Here is a 17,804-nt window from a genome sequence, read left to right on the forward strand (position 1 = left end):
AAACATTTGAGTCCTACGGAAGCGCATTGCTATCACGCAGGGAAAAAAAAATTCGAGCGCTATCACGTTATAACGTGATACTATCTTGTTAAAACGTGATACATATCTTGTTAAAACGTGATAGTTATCTTGTTAAAACGTGATATGTATCTTGTTAAAACGTGATAGTTATCTTGTTAAAACGTGATATGTATCTTGTTAAAACGTGTTATGTATCTTGTTAAAACGTGATACGTATCTTGTTAAAACGTGATAATTTTATGTCCAGGAAGTGGCGATATTATGCTAGGCTTTTACAGTGGCTAACATGAATTGGTCAGGTTTCCCTTCATGTTTGGTCTACACTGATATGGATGCTGCTTTGCACTGTGGTTAAAACCATTAATAGCTACTCTGAGCAGGATCCTAAACAGAACGGGGCTGCACAGAAGGAAACGTCAGTTTGGTTCTCTAGCTGTGGAGGAGTTCCTGACTGTCTGGATCGAAGCTGAAGTTGGCTTCCGATTGTAGCTTCTGATTCGGGAAATGGTTAAAGAGCGATTAGAACGGAGGCTCAGATGTATTTGCTGAACATTTTCTGTAAAACATTTTTATTGAACAGTACAATAGGTGCATAACGGCAACGGCTGTTCGTAACCAAGCAACCAAAATAAACAGAAGGCTAGATAGTGGCAAAAGACAAAAAATTAGATCCTGTTAAGCATTCTTCAAAATAAAAGACTTCCTCTCTCTTCCCTTTTGTCAAAAATAAATCATAAATAAAAAAAGCAGCATCCATATCCGTGTAGACCAAACATGAAGGGAAACCTGAATAATTCATGTCAGCCACTGTACTAGCCTAGCATAATATCGCCACTTCCTGGACATAGAATTATCACGTTTTAACAAGATACGTATCACGTTTTAACAAGATAACTATCACGTTTTAACAAGATACGTATCACGTTTTAACAAGATACGTATCACGTTTTAACAAGATACGTATCACGTTTTAACAAGATACGTATCACGTTATAACGTGATAGCGCTCGATTTTTTTTTTCCTGCGTGATAGCAATGCGCTTCCGTAGAGTCCTGAGTTTTCCCATAGACATAAGAGTAAACCCTGCATTGGCTGCTCCGACGCAGGAAATACGGCGGCCATCTTGGAGCGGTCGTCCCTCCTACTTTGCTCAACCAAAACAACAGAAGATTACTAAGCCCTGAGGGAAATTGTTGTTCGGATCGATGGACTATTGATGTGAGGGCTTGACAGACACCATTTCACAAGTAATATGGACATATTATTGCGCATATATTGTGATTAGAATATTATATGTCCACCGGCGAGATACCAGCTAATATTAGCTACAGCGCTTGGTGTAATACCGGGTTCAGCCCCGCTATGAACGCTAACCGAGATTCAGTTCTTGTGCGAAATTCTGTTCCCCCTGTGTCGGGAGCGCGCATTGCAGCCAGAGAGGCGGATCTCACCATTTTCAATGCGCTTCTGATCGATTTCTCGGTAAAAACTACTCATGTAATCATGTCAATGTTGTAACTTTCAGTTTAATCGGCAGCTATCAAAATAAAATAAATCAGTGATTCTTGAGAATAGGGACAAAACAGGTCCTATGGATAAAGCACAAAATTTGAATAAAATATACACAAAATATAATTTTTTCAAATATCCGACAAACCAGTGGTTCTTAACCTTTTTTGAGGTATCGAACCCACCAGTTTCATATGCGCATTCACTGAACCCTTCTGTAGTGATAAATAAAATCTGATTCCCCCCAAAATGGTTTCATGACACAAAGACATATAGCTAACAACATCAGGCTGGTGTTGGATCTGATTAACTATGCAGATTTGTGCCATGATGACAGCCTTATATTATTTTTAGATTTCCGTAAAGCCTTTGACACCATTGAACATAATTTTATTTTTCAAACATTAGAGAAATTTGGTTTTGGCCCTTAACTTTTGTGCTGCAATCCAAACCAAGTATAAAAATGCTAATTGTTCAATCAAGCTTCACACTGGTACGTCTCCCAGATTTGATCTAAAGCGAGGTGTCAGGCAAGGTTGCCCAGTGCCCCCATACCTCTTTTTGATCTGCTCTCAATTACTTTCAGATTTCATTAAAATCAACCAGTTCAAAGGTATCTCTATTGCTGATAAAAAAAGATTATAATTAGTCAACTAGCCGACGATACCACTTTATTTTCAAAAGATGCTTCTCAGGTTTCTTTAGCAATTGATATAGTTGAGAAATTTTCCAGAGCCTCTGGACTCTACCTTAACATTAATAAATGTGAACTTTTAGCCCTTAAAAAGAGTAACACATCCTCCATTTATAATATTCCTGTAAAAGAATCTGTCACCTATCTCCGCATAATGATCAACAAAGATCAAAATTCTAGAAGTGCTCTGAACTTTAACCCTATTATAGAAAATGTACAAAAGAAACTAAATTATTGGCTTCAAAAAGATTTATCAATTCAAGGAAGAATTTTGTTAACAAAAGCAGAAGGCATCTCCCGTTTAACTTATCCAGCTTTGTCTCTTTCTATAAACAAACAAACAACTGACATCATTGATAAAATGCTTTATAGATTTGTATGGAAAAATAGGATTCATTATATCAGGAAGTCAGTCTTGATGAACTCATTTGAACTTGGTGGCCTCAATTTTCTTGATTTTTCAACCTTAAATAATACATTCAAAATAAGATGGATTAAACAATTTCTTAAAAATCCATCCTCAATCTGGAATTTTATACCTAACTTTTTATTCTCAAAACTTGGTGGCCTTAATTTTATTCTCCTTTGCAACTACAAAATTGAAAAACTACCCATAAAGCTATCTAATTTCCACAAACAAATGCTTATTTCCTGGTCTCTAATTTACAAGCATAATTTTTCATCCCATCGATATTATATTTGGAACAATGGAGACATTCTGTACAAACATAAATCTTTATTCTTGGAATATTGGTTTGAACATGGAATCATCTTGGTTCAGCAGCTTTTTAGTCCTGATGGTATCTTAATGTCTTATTCTGAACTTCTAGAAAGGTTTGGTCTCCCCATACCACCAAAGGAATATGCACTTGTTTTTGATGCCATCCTGTCTGGTGTTATGCTTCTTAAATCTTCTGTAACTTCTGTTCTGACTCCACCAGGTCTAGACCCTGCTGTCACTAATGTTGGTCAAATCTGTTTTTCCACAAGAAAGCGAAAGAACAACCGTAATGTACGTGTCTTATTCCAGAAGGACATCGTTTCTGTTACTAGTGTTATCTCTTATTGGAATAACTTTGCCCCCAACCCAGTTCAGGTTGGTTTCCCAGTCTAAATATTTAATTTTTAATAAGATCAAAGAAGTGTCTTTTAAGATAATCCATCGTTTTTATCCTTGCACGTTTTTCCTTCAACGATACAAAATAGACATTGACACAAATTGTTCATTCTGCCAACTCTATGGAGAAGATCTCTGTCACTTATTCTGGTCATGCTATTTCTCATGTATTTTCTGGCAAGATATTTGTACATTTATCATTTATTTCTCAAACAATTCTTGATGACTTTTCCCTCACTTATATAAATATGTTCTTATCCCACTAATATGTTCTTATCCCACTAATAAAACAAAACATTTTTATATTATCAACCTAATTTTATTAGTCGCAAAATATTATATACATAAATCGAAATTCTCAAATCAGAAACCTCGCTTTTCAGCCTTTAAAGAGGAATTCAAGCAATATATTACATCTCTCCAGTATTCAAAAAATAGAAAAGCCATTAAGACAATGGACATGTGCTCTCACTTTAACATCTTTTTGAGTTAACTTTTTATTTGTATATTTGCTTTTCATTTTGTTTGTGCTTCATATGTAACACCCTGGCATTATTAATCCTCTCTGTTTTGTTACTTATTTGTATTAATTTTGCTATTTTGTAAACCACCTTATTGTCAATAAAAATAAAATTTAAAAAACTCCTTCAATCAGTGCTCCTTAGCATCTTTACATTTCCAAAACATTATTTGTCATATTTGCATACATAAGGTTGAAAAATAATTTTAAAAAAAGAAGGGAAAATTAAAACCCATTTTGTCCCTATTCTCGAGAATCACTGAAATAAATAAACGGGGTCTTGTGTGGAGGTCTTTTTACGCTGTTTTGTGTTATTTTAAATGCGAAGAGAATCAATCTTTTTTCAACTTTTGTCTCTTAATCCTGACAAATAAAGGTCAGTCAACAAACACAGGTTTCCAACACGTAGTTTGGATTTATAATTTTTCATTTCTGATACAAATGAAAAATTTGTATCAGGCTTATAGCAGGGCACAAAAATAAAGACTTCCTGAATAGATCAAATGCAGACTTTTTGTTAAATCCTGTTCTAATGTAAAATATGACAGATTACTGGATTAAGGAAATGTCTAGTATGCAGGCACGTGCAGAGGGGTGCTTGAGCACCTGCCCCTTTAGCTCCTTGCCCCCAAGTGCCCTTTTGGTCCAATTTTTTTTTGGTGTTATTTCCTAAGCCCTCTTCTGACACATAACATGTACTAAAATTATTATATATTTTTTTTTGTATTTTTCAAGAAAAACAACATAACCCCTACCCCTGCTCCTCCCGTCACCTTTGACCTTTTGCCCGTGATGCACGACACAATTGCCTCTCGCACAGTGAGAAAAGGCAGCTAGCTGCGGAGCTCGACGTAGCGAACGTTCCAGATTACAGAAAGGTTTTTGGTGAATTAAAAAGTTTTTGGTGAATAAAGTGGAGTAGACTAGCTACTTGTCAGATGACGGAAAACGTTGAACGTTTTATCGTTTCTGCTTCAGCACGGAGTAGTGATTTAAGCAGAGAGGTAATGAAATACAACAGACACTGACAGGCCTCTGCGTCTGCCTTTCTCTGAAGAACTACTGAGTGGGAGGAGACAGCCAGGTGAGGAAAAACTGTTCTTATCTATCGATTCAGTATTTTTATTATACAGACATTAGGCTGTTGCTGTTGTGCTGTTAGCTAGCTGCTAGCTAACGACTTTGCTAGTAAAGCAAGATAACTAAAAAGCTTTATTTGCACACATCAGAAATCTTTTGTTGCGATTTTAGGCCCTGCCCACGACGTTATGTGAGAATCACAAGCAAAACTTTGAGTCACAAATAAAATCTTAGAATAGCAAGAAAAGATTTCTGACATGCACAAATAAGTTTGTTTTGCAAAAAAAAATAAAAATTCACTTCATGAGACAAAGATGTGTCATTTTATTTTTGAAAAAGTTTTTTTAAGCAAAACTCAGTAGGCTTTTCTCATGGTGACATGCATTAACAATTAAATTTTTGCTTTTGTTTATTTTTCTTTTTTTCTGCAGTTCCACATTAATTATTATATTATTTAGTATTAATCATTATTTATTTGTATCATTATTATTCATTATTTGTGTTTGTATATTTATATAAATATGTATTGATATTACTGAATAATTTATTAAATAAATTATGAACGGCTGTGTGCTTTGTAAAATGCTATGCTCATCATACATCAATATCAGAATATTCTATTCCTATTCTATTTTCCCCACTAAGCATATTATTCTGAACTATGTATCAATACAATTATAAAACTTAAAAAATACAATTGTTTATAAATGTAGCTTTGATAACTGTTTGTATAAGGTTTCCAGTAACAAAAAAGCGTGTTATAATCGATTAAATGCGCTTTGTCATTGTGCCTGCCAAACATATAACGCTGAGTGGAGCAGTTGACTGTTCCAAGATGGCCGCCCTAAATCTTGTCAGCGACAATAGGTGTCAGGATGTGGGGTTGGTAGTGGTGAGGAGATGACGCTAGGCCCAGGTTATGACGGAAAAAACGATGAATTTAATGACAAAGAGGTACAACAAGGAACAACGGGGAAACAGCACGAGGACAACTGGCAGTACGGAGACAGGTGACATCAATGGACATTCAATTGACAAACTATTGACAAGGACCCGACGAAGAACACAGACAACAGGGGAGACTAAATACACACGGGGCAATCACGGGAACGAGACACACCTGGGAGACAATCAACGGGGAAAGACGCAGAGACAGGACTAACAGGGAACAGAATCACACAGAAACTAGAAAATAAACACATAGAAACACGGATCATGACAATAGGCGAGAGCGGTCCATGAGGTGCCTATTCCTATATTATGTCTATGAGTTTTCCTGTGTGTGGACTTACCTGGGTATGCTGGTCAGATAGGTGACTACATTAAGGAAATCTTCTTCTGGCACTTCATTGAAACCTGAGCACTCTGGGAAAGTGATGATGGGGGCACCGTCCTTTCCTCGCCCTCCTTCAGCACAAAAACACCCATGTAATATTTATTGCCCTTTTTAATCTTTGCTTTATTGCAGTTCATTGCCAAAAATCGTGCAACAATATCCAACAGAAATTACATGATGATGGTTCATTCCTAGCTGTGATTGTGTGAGAGGTAAAAGAGTGCTCCACAGTACTGACCACGTAAACAATTATTAACAGTCTATTCTTGGGCACTAACAGTATATACTCCTTTAAGCATGGAATATTAAATCAAAACTTCAGTCATTCAGAGTCTGATTAAATGGATCCTCTAAATTCTAAATATCTCAAATGATTTAGAAAACTGTTACTGAAATAAAACTGAAGTGAATTAGACTGGAGCCTAACTTTTTACCTTTTATCTAAGTTAAGTACAGTCCCCACCTGAATTTAATTAAACTAATAGGTACAAGCCTCCTATTGGATAATTACTGCAACGAGAGATTATTTTTCTGCTGGTAACAAGTTATTTAACCCCAGCTGATACAAACAACAGCTTCTCGTTTCTTAAACAGCCATGTAGAAAGATACATCCTGTGGTTATGGAGAGGATGTTTGTTTAAGAAGAAATCACTGGCATCAAGCTGAGTAAACATTTAAGGAGATGCAGAAATGACTAAACTTTTGTTTAGAACTGTCCAAAGTATGATTAAAGGCTGGAAGGATAGTGAGAAACCGTCGTCGTCTATGAAGAAGAAATGTGGTCTGAAAAATATCTTGTGATCAATGATCATTTGAATGTTTGAAGTTAAATCAAAGAAAAACAACTCCAATTAAATGTTAGTGTGTGACCTTAATATTGGTGGCTACATTTATAATACACTTTTTAAATGTCTTCTTTCATACTCCAAATTCTAACCGATTCAAATGAATGCTAAATAAAAAACACTGACTGTGCAACTATATTATGGATCATTTTTAGGTTAAAAGCTAGGAAGGGCAGACATCTCACTTCAATTTGTCACTTTAAAACTTGCACTTCCAGTGAAGGAGGGTGGAACCCTAACCCTGACATGTTGCAAGACGAATGGAGAGTCAGTCAGGTGGACTCACTTTAGCAGTAGTGCATAAGGTTTCCCTGAAAACAGCTCTGTTAATGTTTTGATGTCAGGTGATTACATATAATTTCTATTCTCTGTATTTATTAGTAGATGTAATGGACTATACCTGCTATTAGCATGTTATTTTCAAAAGGTTTCTTTGAACCTGACAAATGACCCTCATCAGAACACATTACCTGTTATTTTGAATATGACTGCATAACGGCAAAAACATATCCAACTTGTGAATTAATTAAGCAATTAAGCTGCTGTAAAGCTTATAGCGCAAAAACATCAACATTCTGAACAAAATAGATGCTGAAAGAGGAACGTTTGCAAAACACTGTATTTAGATGTTGAGAAAACTGAAAAGGAACCTCCTTTTCCTGGCAGAACCACAAACACAGCTGTGCCAGCTCTAACAGCACATCTGGAAACTCTGAGGGTGCCCAGACTAATTAGGGACGTGGAAGAATTTAGATTTCTAACCAGACTTAAAATTATAATGGAATGCTGGCCTACCAAATTCAGCTAAAGGACATCTAAAGCTGGGGATGCTGAATTCTAAAACACATGAAATGTATGTAATGGAGTGTAGAGCTACCATGTTGTACACACTTCCACCTGGAAGACAAATTATTAGCTGTAGAGGAGCATTTACAACCAGTTCTAGACTCACTGCTGTTTATTATGTATGTAAGTGGAAAACATTGGAAGTCAGCTTTATTTTATTTAATAAAAAATGCAAAGTACTAATCTAAAATTACATTTACTCAATCTAGAATATCCATACAACTGATTTCTTTTAAAATTAAGGACCTAATAAAAAGACTGCTATGATCCATAGCTATTTGGACTTTTAGTTTGATTTATGTTTCCGTTTTGATAATTTCCTTATTTATTTTCTTATACCTTATCATTTTTGGTTTTTCCTCTGTGTCAGTTTATTTATTATGGATTTGTTTCTTAGATTAGTGATTCTTCTGCTTATTGTTTATCTAGCCAAGTGAAAAAGTATGGTTTCATGGTGGCCACCAGAGGGCACTGTGTGTAAAGATGGAGTCCTTAAAAGGCCTTTGAATTGCCTTGTTGTTGAAAATGTGCTATATAAATAAAATTAACTTACCTACCTATCTTACCTTACTTATCTTACTTTGCAGGCTTGTTGCAGATGAAAAAGCTAAACGGAAAGAAGTACCTCTGTGCAGTTTCCTGTGACATGATCATGTGACTACTGATTTTCTGCTGTCTTAAAGAAGGTAAATAAACCCAGAATTTCATCTTTATTGCAAAAATAATGTTGATATTTTTTGAGAAATAAATAAGGAAGGGAAATTTGATGTTAGTCCCTTGCAGTTAGTGTTGGCCAAATGAAGCCTCGTGAAGCAATGAGGCTTCCCAGCTTATTGCTTCATTACATTCATTGCTCACTAGTGACATCTGCTCTTGTGCTAAAACTGTACCAGCCTGGTCACTCAAATACATTATGCTTAAAAAAATATTAGAACGCAGTAGTGTATGCCAATATGTCACAATAACCTTTGTATCAAACCCACGGAGGGTCTATTGAACACAATTTAATTTGTTGTGATTTGTACTTTGAAAGTTGGTGTAAAACACAGCTGAGGTTGTGTTTTCGTTTATATTATGGACTGATTTGACAATAACGATATTTGTTTTAGTGTCTTGGGAGTGCAGAGATTGTTGGGACAGACATAACGTTTTGTGTTTGGGATTTCCTGAAAAACTAAAATTCTTTTAGTTTTATTTTTTATGGTACTTCTTGTTATGATTCTTTATAGATACCTACAGACAAAAATTTCAACCTTTCTCAGTTATTGGAAGGTTACTGGAAGCTTACTGAAAGTTTCCTACAATTTCAGTTAGTCTACAGGTTTGCAAGTAGAATATAGCTGACACTGAGGGCCAGGAAAAGCAGAATATGTTTTAAAGTTCTGTTTATCATCTCCAGTCACTGTCATTTTTTAAAACTTCAATAAAGAACAACTGGACAGTTTGGGTCCTTTGACACGGTGCAGTGTCAATGCGAACCACACCAGCTGAAAATGTAACAAATGTTGCGATTTTGGTCCCCAATCCAATCAAGTCTAACAGACTATCAGAAGTGAAAACACCCTTGGGGGAATAAACAACAAAATATCTCTTTACGCTGATGATATTGATATTGCTGGAGCTGTCTGTCCTGCATGTACAGGACAGACATGCAGGAGTCGATGCCTAAGGGCATCAGGGAGTCGATGCCCGCTCCGGAGCGGGCATGACGTCATGCATTTAAAAGGCTTCTGTATAAAAAAAAGATGGCATTTGTCTCGTCTTGTCTATGCCAGTTCAGCCCTTAATGTCCCAAACAGCCTACACACAAAAATTGATCAAATACTCTTTGATTTCATTTGGGAAAAAAAGCCCCATCTCATTAGGAAGAATGTTATGATCAATAGACTAAGTTCAGGGGGTTTCAATGTGCTGGACTTTAATACCCTACATTCTACTTTCAAATTTAGGTGGATCCAAAGATATCTGAAAAATCCTACTTCAATGTGGCATTGGTTTCCTTCACAAGTCTTTAAATCCTTGGGTGGCGAAGACTTTTTGTTAAGATGTAACTTCAAAATAGAAAAGCTCCCTGTTAATTTATCTAGCTTCCATAAATAACTTCTTTTATCCTGGACATTAATTTATAAACATAACTTTTCCCCTCATAACTGTTTTATTTGGAATAACCAAAATATTTGCTTCAAGCATAAATCCTTATTCTTTGAGAATTGGGTGGATAATGATATTATATCTGTAAAACAATTGTTTAACGAGAATGGTCAACTGTTCTTTGTAAATATAACTTCCCTGTGACCCCTAAAGAATTTGTGGTTGTTTTCGATGCTATTCCAGCAGGTTTTAAATTTCTTATTTTAATCTCAGGTACACTGTAAAAAAAAAACGGCCTCAATTTACGGTAAAAAACTGGCAGCTGTGGTTGCCAGAATTTTACCGTCTTTATATGGTAAAATTCTGGCAACCAAAACTGCCAGTATTTTACCGTATTTCCCAAATACGGTAAAATACCATATTTCCTAAAATATGTTAAATAAAAAATTTAAATGTGGTTTTGCCATAGTAAATATGGCAAAACCACATTTTGCCATAGCATAGTATCTACTATGCTGAAGCATAGTAGATACTATGCTCAGGCATAGTATCTACTATGCTGAGGCATAGTAGATACTATGCTCAGGCATAGTATCTACTATGCTGAGGCATAGTATCTACTATGCTAAGGCATAGTATCTACATAAGTGAAAAACACGGCCAGACTGCATGATATATTGACATTTTATTGTAAAAAAAAAAAAAAAACCTTATTACTTACTTATTACTTATTATTAATTACTGGTCACTGTTCTTACCAGAATTTTACCATAAAAATTATAGTACAACACACAAGGAAGTGTAACTTGTCAGCATTTCTATACAGAAAGTTATAAAGAAAATAAATTCAAATTAAACAAAAATACAGATTACGAGTAATCCACTTAAAGAAACAATTTCTATTTAACAATTCAGTTAAAAACAGAACCAATTCTATTTTCTGTCCAGTTTCCTCATGGTATTACTGAGATCTGGAAAACAAAACAAACAAAAAAAACTGCATGTGTCCACATAAAAGAGAACCTACTGTAGAAGAAAAACCGGTGATAAAAGGATTCTTGTTCTGGGTTGAGAGTCACAAGTCACTGAGTTCAGACTTTGCTCAGGATGGTTGTAGTCTTTCCAGTCACAGGTTGAAATTGAGACTCACATGTTGTCAATCGAGTGTTTCCTCTCTGCTGGAAAACAAACAAAGCAAAAGTTAGAAAGATGCACTATATGAACATCATATAAATGCACCATTCGCTTAAATGTCTGTTTCACCTTTGTTGACTTGCATATGGAGACTTCAACCAGGCGGTGTGATCATTTCTGACTGAAAAGTCAGTAGTTCTTAAATCTTTGTTTGTTGTTGACAGGTCTGATCCTCTCTGCAACCTGACAAAATACACAAACAAAAAACATAAATAAAAACAAATATAACTGTTTAGGCAATTTATGAAATAGATACTCACCATTTATCTGAGTCTCATGAAGGCCAATAAGTTGTCTTCAACCATTTATGTAAGTTACAATTCCTGCAAGCTAGCAGAAACAAAGCTGTAAATGTGTACACTTTTCATACAGGCAAACAAATGGATACACCTGAGACGATTTATGCTATGTTAGTTTTTCTCAGTCACTTTTGGTGCATTTCTCAAGTCATTGTTGGCATTTACAAATCAGTAAGCGCATTTCTCAAAACAATTTGTAGTAACAGCAAAAATAGCATTTGTTTGCTTGAAAAATTCTTAGTTCAGCTCTCAAAATTCTGTCAGTTAACATATCAGTGACTCAAAATAATAAGTTATAGTTTCTCTATGTACAGATAAGACTTACGATAAGAATTGATTAGTCATGGGAAGTGACTACAAAATTCACATTTACGCTTTTGCTGTAATTTATTGATGGACCATGTCATGGTGATTCAGAAAGAAAAAGACAGAAATGCAGAGAACAAAAAAAGGAGAAAAGGAACCACAGGACAATCTCCTCATGGAAAACTGTACAGTGCTGTAGAAATTAAATCACATTTTAATTTCCATCGTCATGCTGACAAAGGTTCCTCAGTGGGGTTAAGGAATGAACAGTAGGGTGGGAGGACGTCCATCAGCATTATGTTGCAGCCATATCCTGATGTTGGACTGATGGAAACTGGCAGATGTCCTCAGCCTCTTCTGACTCTTCTTCTGCTTCCCTCCCAACTATTTCCTCCTCAGCCTCACTCCTCTTCTTCTCTCTGGCTTTTCACTATGTCCAGATACTTGTTCATCAGTTCTCAGAAATATAACATTGTGTTGTGTTCTGGCTATATAGACCAGTGGTTCCCAACCTTTTCATTACCGCAGACCGGTCAAGACTTGGAAGATTTTGCTGCGGCCCCGGGGGAAGACAGGGGGGTGGGGTGAACCGTCAGATAAGGCTTCTGCATGTTGGTGTTTATCACAGCCTGTGGGGTTTTCCCTGACTGGGAACGAGAATACAACCTGTTGAATGTGACAGGTAGCCTATCAGAAAGCGCGGTGACGTAAGAACAGAGGGCAATCCCAAACAGCTGAGACATCGCGCAACTGAGAGTCCGGTGGATATCGGAGATGATATGTGGAAATGTTTATTATTATATGTAAAGGTCACTATTATATATGTTTATTCAGTTAAAAATGTTATCTATGAAAAAACATATTCACCTCCAAATCATAGTGCAGCAAATAGAGCGGCTGCTCCCGTAGTCTTTTATCCACCGCCTTTTCTTTTTGTTACGTCTTTTATCTCTTAAAATGGCTCTGCATCCTGATATTGCTTCTACATCTTCATCCGTGTTTGGTTATTCTAAATTCCTGTATGCTATGTTGGGAGTTTTGTGGATTTTCTTCTGGAATCACGATGTTCGTGAGTGGAATCGGTTCGTGTGGTGTGCTGCTCCTGCCTTGGAGACACGAACCGATCGAACCTGTTGTACTTATCAGCTCTGTGGTCACAGAGGTTTGAAGAATCAGCCGACAATTCTTAAATCTTTCCGTAAGACTCACAAGCTCTACTCGTCTCCTCTCGACCACTGTCTCTCCTGTCTCTTCTCTGGGCCTTTTCCCCTTTGCAAAGAAACTTTCCAAAGACATCGGATCTGTTTCTTACTCATTTTGCTGTTTGTGGGCTCGGTGTTGGCGCGCAAGTAACCGAGAGAATCCGGTTAAAGGTTTTTCAAAATAAAAGATCCTCCAGACTAAAACAGAAATATTTAATTATTTCTTGCGCAGCCCGGTACCAATTGGTACACGGACCGGGGGTTGGGGACCACTGATATAGACCATATTGTTGCCAACTGATGGTTCACAAGATGCACCTTCAATCTGTTTCCAAACTGGTTGATCGTTGGATGAGCTAATGGTTCATACATTGACCTGGTAGAGAAACTCAGGACTCACTTGGGAGCAATTTACCAATTCAGGACAGATTTAGAAAAGAACCAATTATAAATTAATTAAAATATGATTGACATTATGACAACTTTAAGACTTATGCATGTTAAGACTTACACAATGAACTTATGCTGTTTTGGAAGTTGAGAATTCAACACAGACACGTTTAACATATTTTGATCAACACGATTAAAGCAAATTACAAATGGGGAAAAGCAGAGAAGTGCACATAATCAGCTACATGATGTACAAAAGCAAAACTTGCAAAAGGAATGAGAAACTCATTTTTTTGATGTGCAGAAGTGACACAGTAATTTGAAGATTGAACAGGTAGCTTTACGAATTTCAATTCTGTTCTGAGAAATGCGCCCAAACTGAGAAAAACTGTAAAATATTAATATTTAAATTCTCTTATCTTAAAATCCTTCAACTGTCATGGACCCAGTGACTTTAGTGCAAGTATTTTGGGGGTGAGAGTCAAGAGGTCAAAGGAAAATATTAAATATTATCTCTGATGCCAAGCTTTATACTTCCAAGTATTACCAAAGTATTGAAACTAAAGCTAACGTTCTTCACAGATTTAACTTGCATGCATGAACATTTCACGCTCAAACTAATTCAAATTAATTACTGAACCAAACTTGGAAAAAGTTGCTTCTGCCATTAACAATAACTTTAAGCACATGCAGTCTGAAGTAAACCAGAAATATAATTTATGCAGTTGTTCCTACAGAAACATTAATGAAAGTGTTGCAACTGAGAAAATTAAATGTTCCATATAGTAAAAATATCTAGCTGCAGTGCATGTACATAAACAGCATGGCTCAGAAATGACACATTTCTGTATCAGTTGGTTAAAGTTATCTAACTTCAGTTAAAACCGTGAAAGGAGCTCACCTGTGATGCAGAGATGTGTTTCCTTCTCCTCCTCCTGAACGTGCAAAATACCAGAAGCTTGATTTCAAAGACAGTAGCCGCATTCTGACAAGGACCAGGCCTACTGGGCTCTCAGCACCCTGAGCTAGCACCTGCTAGTTAGCAGCCTTAGCTAGCGCACAGTGACTTTACTGTGTTGTTCAGGACACCACAGTTTCCTGAGCCACACTCAACTACAGGAACAGAGTTAAAAGAAACTTGCTGCTGATGCTGAAGGATCAGCAGCAATACAAACTAGATAATTATTTGTTTACATGACAAATAACAATCTCCATTTACTGTAAACCCTGCTGTTTATCACAATAACAAAATGAAAAACCTCTCTAGACTACTCTCTACTAATAGCAAATATAAAACAAGTGGGATTTATGAAACTTCAATGAAGGGTGACTTCACAACTTTTATGATTTTGGAAACACTAGAATTGTTATTTATTGAAGTTTCACAAATCAGATAAAGTTTCACAAATCCCACACTTAGTTTTAATATTCTGATATGAGTTGAGAATAATCTAGTCCAGATTTGAAGAGTCTAGGTGTTGCAGTTTTAGCTAGAGTAATTAAAGACCCGATGGTATGAAAATTAGGTGGAATTGCCCTTTAGCCATTTCCCAAATTGAAGCAGCAACTGGAACCAACTTCAGCTTCATCCAAGCAGAGATGCTAACATACAATTATCTTTAATGTATAAGAAATCTATGGTCGGCATAAAAATTAATCTCAAATGCATCATTTAATCAAATATTCTCATAAATGATGTGGCTTGGCTGTAGGAGTTTGCTTGCAATCGTGGGTTGCCAGATCGATGCCTGGTCTACTGCTGAATTTCAGTTTGGTGATTAAAGCATTCTTGAAAGAAAGCAAAAATCACCTTCATTCTTCTTTGTAAAAAATTACTTTGCAGTCTTGTTTATGGTTTTACATGTGATATAAATATCAGCAACATTTTTAATTTTGGCTGATTAGTATGTTTTGGTAATTAACTTGCAATATTACAATATTTTTCTATGAACTTTACAATTACTTATATTTTTACAATATATTTCTGTATTTTCTACATTCATGACTGTCAAAATTACTTAGGATAAATGTTTATTGAGTTATGATAATTCCATGTATTTTCTACGGTAATACAATGCTTTGGAGTGTATAAGAACAAATAGCCTTATAACCTTTCCTAGATTTATTGGTGGCAACATTTACTTCACTAAGATAATGAATAAGTTACTTTCTTTATGGTATTGCACACCATATCAGAGTGGGACAGAGAAGATTAATGATCTACCTGAAAGTAAGGCAAACTGCCGATGAAGCTGCTCTATGATGTCCACAGCCAGAAGGGGCCTGATCTCCTGTTGCATGATTTCATCTGAAACAAAAGACACCGATCACATAACTGACGAGCAATGACAGTTGCATGGGTGAGTTTATTTAGTCAAAGTTCATGTTCAGTATGGAGGGCTTGAAGACAAGTTACCAAACAAGTAAACTGAAAAAAAAACAGCACTTATTACTGATGACAACAAAATATTTTTCACACTGCACTGTTTTAAATCATCCCCAGATATAATCCAGCATCAGCTCAGAAAACAGAGATCTCAGACAGTGTGTATAATAAATCAAGTATTGGGAAAGCATAAAAAATAGGTCAACACTTCTGGGGTCTCGTGCATAAAGCGTGTGTGCGCACAAAAAATGTGCTGCGTGTATAAAAATGTACTTTTGCGTCAAATTTTTGCCAGCGTGAAAATGTGCGGCAGCCATGTAAACTTTTTCTGTAACAATATCAAACTACAAAACTCACCTAAATGCACTGAAACCTGACTCCATTCAGTTATTTAGACCTGGAAGCATCAAATCCGATTTTTTTTTCATGGTTTTATTTTTTTTATAACTTAAAAGTTAACGAAAAAAAAACATGATTTGATTTAAAGGTAACAGGAAAGAATTTTTCATTATTATCTTTAATTATTTTTATTTGTTGTTGACTTTCAGGGCACTGTGATGGACTGATGGCCTGTCCAGGGTGAACCCTGCCTCTCATCTGATGGCTGCTGGAGATGGGCACCACCAGCCCCCCTCACCATCCTGTAAGGATCAGTGTGTTCAGATCATGGATGGAAAGATTTTAAGGTAGCTTGTCTCCTTAAGTCCACATTTAAAACAGCTTCATAGTTAATGCCAACATCAACTGATTCTATGACATTGCTGACTATTTTTTTTTCTACTTCCAACATAAACAGGCAAAGAAGACACCCAGAAATGTTTTTCCACCCCAGGCATCCGGTCCCAGTCATCATCAGTTCTTATGATGTCACATACATGGCGAGTCCACGTCTAAAAATTTTAAGTATTATTTTTTTATTTGCCATTTTTCTGTTCTCTTTAAATACAAATACTTTCTCTGTTTAATTGCTATATTGTTTTTTTTTTTAGGTTCCTGTAAGGTGCAGTGAACGGGAATGTTCTGTCGTTGATCCTCACTTTCATGTTTTATTGTCACACTTTAATTTTCATGTTCATGTGTTCACTTTTGATGTGTAAACTTTACATTTATGTAAAGTTCCTAAAGTTGTGAGTAAAATTGGACAATTTTAAAATGTTGGTAATAAAACAGAATATTTGAATTACCTTGAACATCTTGTGTAATTAATCTTTCCATGTAATTGTAGTCTAAAACAATGTTAGTACTCTAGTGTAGTTATGCGTGTCATTTACAAAATAGGTACGTAGTAATAAAGACTTTCACGAGTAATTAAAATTGTAGTTTATTATCAATAGCAGGAAATCAAAAATAAAAATTAAGTGTAATTTAAATACATTACTAATATATTATTAGTGTATTTAAAATATATTTAAAGTATATTAAAAATATATTTTTAATATACTTGAGAGAATTATTACACTCAAAATATAATTATATCAAAATATAATAATAAAGCTCTGAAATATATTTAAAATGTATACTTTAAGTACACTAAGTACACTTGAAGTTGTTCCAAAAAAGTACGTATAATATACTAAAATATACTACGAGTTGTAATTTAATACTATTTAAATACTACTAAAGTGTACTAGGCACAAAATTAGTTGTTCCAAAATAGTACAGTTTAAGTACTTCGATAAAAGTATTTTCACCTGGGTGTTCCTCCCTGAGGCCCTGGTATTTCTCCAATTTCTCATGCTCCTTTTTCCTGATGTTGTAGTCACTTGGTATTGCTACATCCACCACAACGGCTTTCCTCTGTTCTTTATCCACCACCACAATGTCCGGTTGGTTCGCCATTACCATCTTGTCTGTCTGGATCTGGAAGTCCCACAGGATCTTAGCTCGGTCATTCTCCACCACTTTTGGGGGTGTTCCCCACTTTGATCTCGGGGCTTCCAGTCCATATTCTGCACAGATGTTCCTG

At 35.8% G+C, this 17,804-nt stretch overlaps 1 protein-coding gene and 2 long non-coding RNA genes across 12 annotated transcripts in view; 1 reads left to right on the forward strand and 2 right to left on the reverse strand.

Moving 5' to 3' along the window:
• The window catches only part of mcf2l2 (MCF.2 cell line derived transforming sequence-like 2), a 193,112-nt gene that overhangs the window by 153,139 nt on the left and 22,169 nt on the right, over positions 1-17,804 (reverse strand). For all 9 annotated transcript variants that reach the window (XM_081606659.1, XM_081606662.1, XM_081606660.1 and 6 more), the window contains exons 2-3: positions 15,677-15,760; positions 6,235-6,349 (exon numbers count right to left, since the gene is read on the reverse strand). In XM_081606659.1, coding sequence (XP_081462785.1) covers positions 6,235-6,349; positions 15,677-15,760 — 199 coding nt within the window. The remainder of the gene's footprint in view (positions 1-6,234; positions 6,350-15,676; positions 15,761-17,804) is intronic.
• On the forward strand, positions 857-17,028 carry LOC145551517 (uncharacterized). Its single transcript, XR_014087381.1, has 3 exons — positions 857-1,269; positions 16,387-16,524; positions 16,635-17,028. It is a non-coding gene; the product is annotated as an uncharacterized LOC145551517 (long non-coding RNA).
• Positions 10,820-14,683, reverse strand: LOC103464034 (uncharacterized). 2 transcript variants are annotated; one of them, XR_001776544.2, is made up of 3 exons: positions 11,516-14,683; positions 11,325-11,438; positions 10,820-11,236 (listed from the first exon to the last, which is right to left on the reverse strand). It is a non-coding gene; the product is annotated as an uncharacterized LOC103464034 (long non-coding RNA). The 2 variants fall into 2 exon arrangements; XR_533580.3 differs by having other exon boundaries at positions 10,820-11,239.

Source organism: Poecilia reticulata, chromosome 4, assembly GCF_904066995.2.
Source record: "Poecilia reticulata chromosome 4, P_reticulata-male-v2, whole genome shotgun sequence".
Lineage (NCBI taxonomy): Eukaryota > Metazoa > Chordata > Actinopteri > Cyprinodontiformes > Poeciliidae > Poecilia > Poecilia reticulata.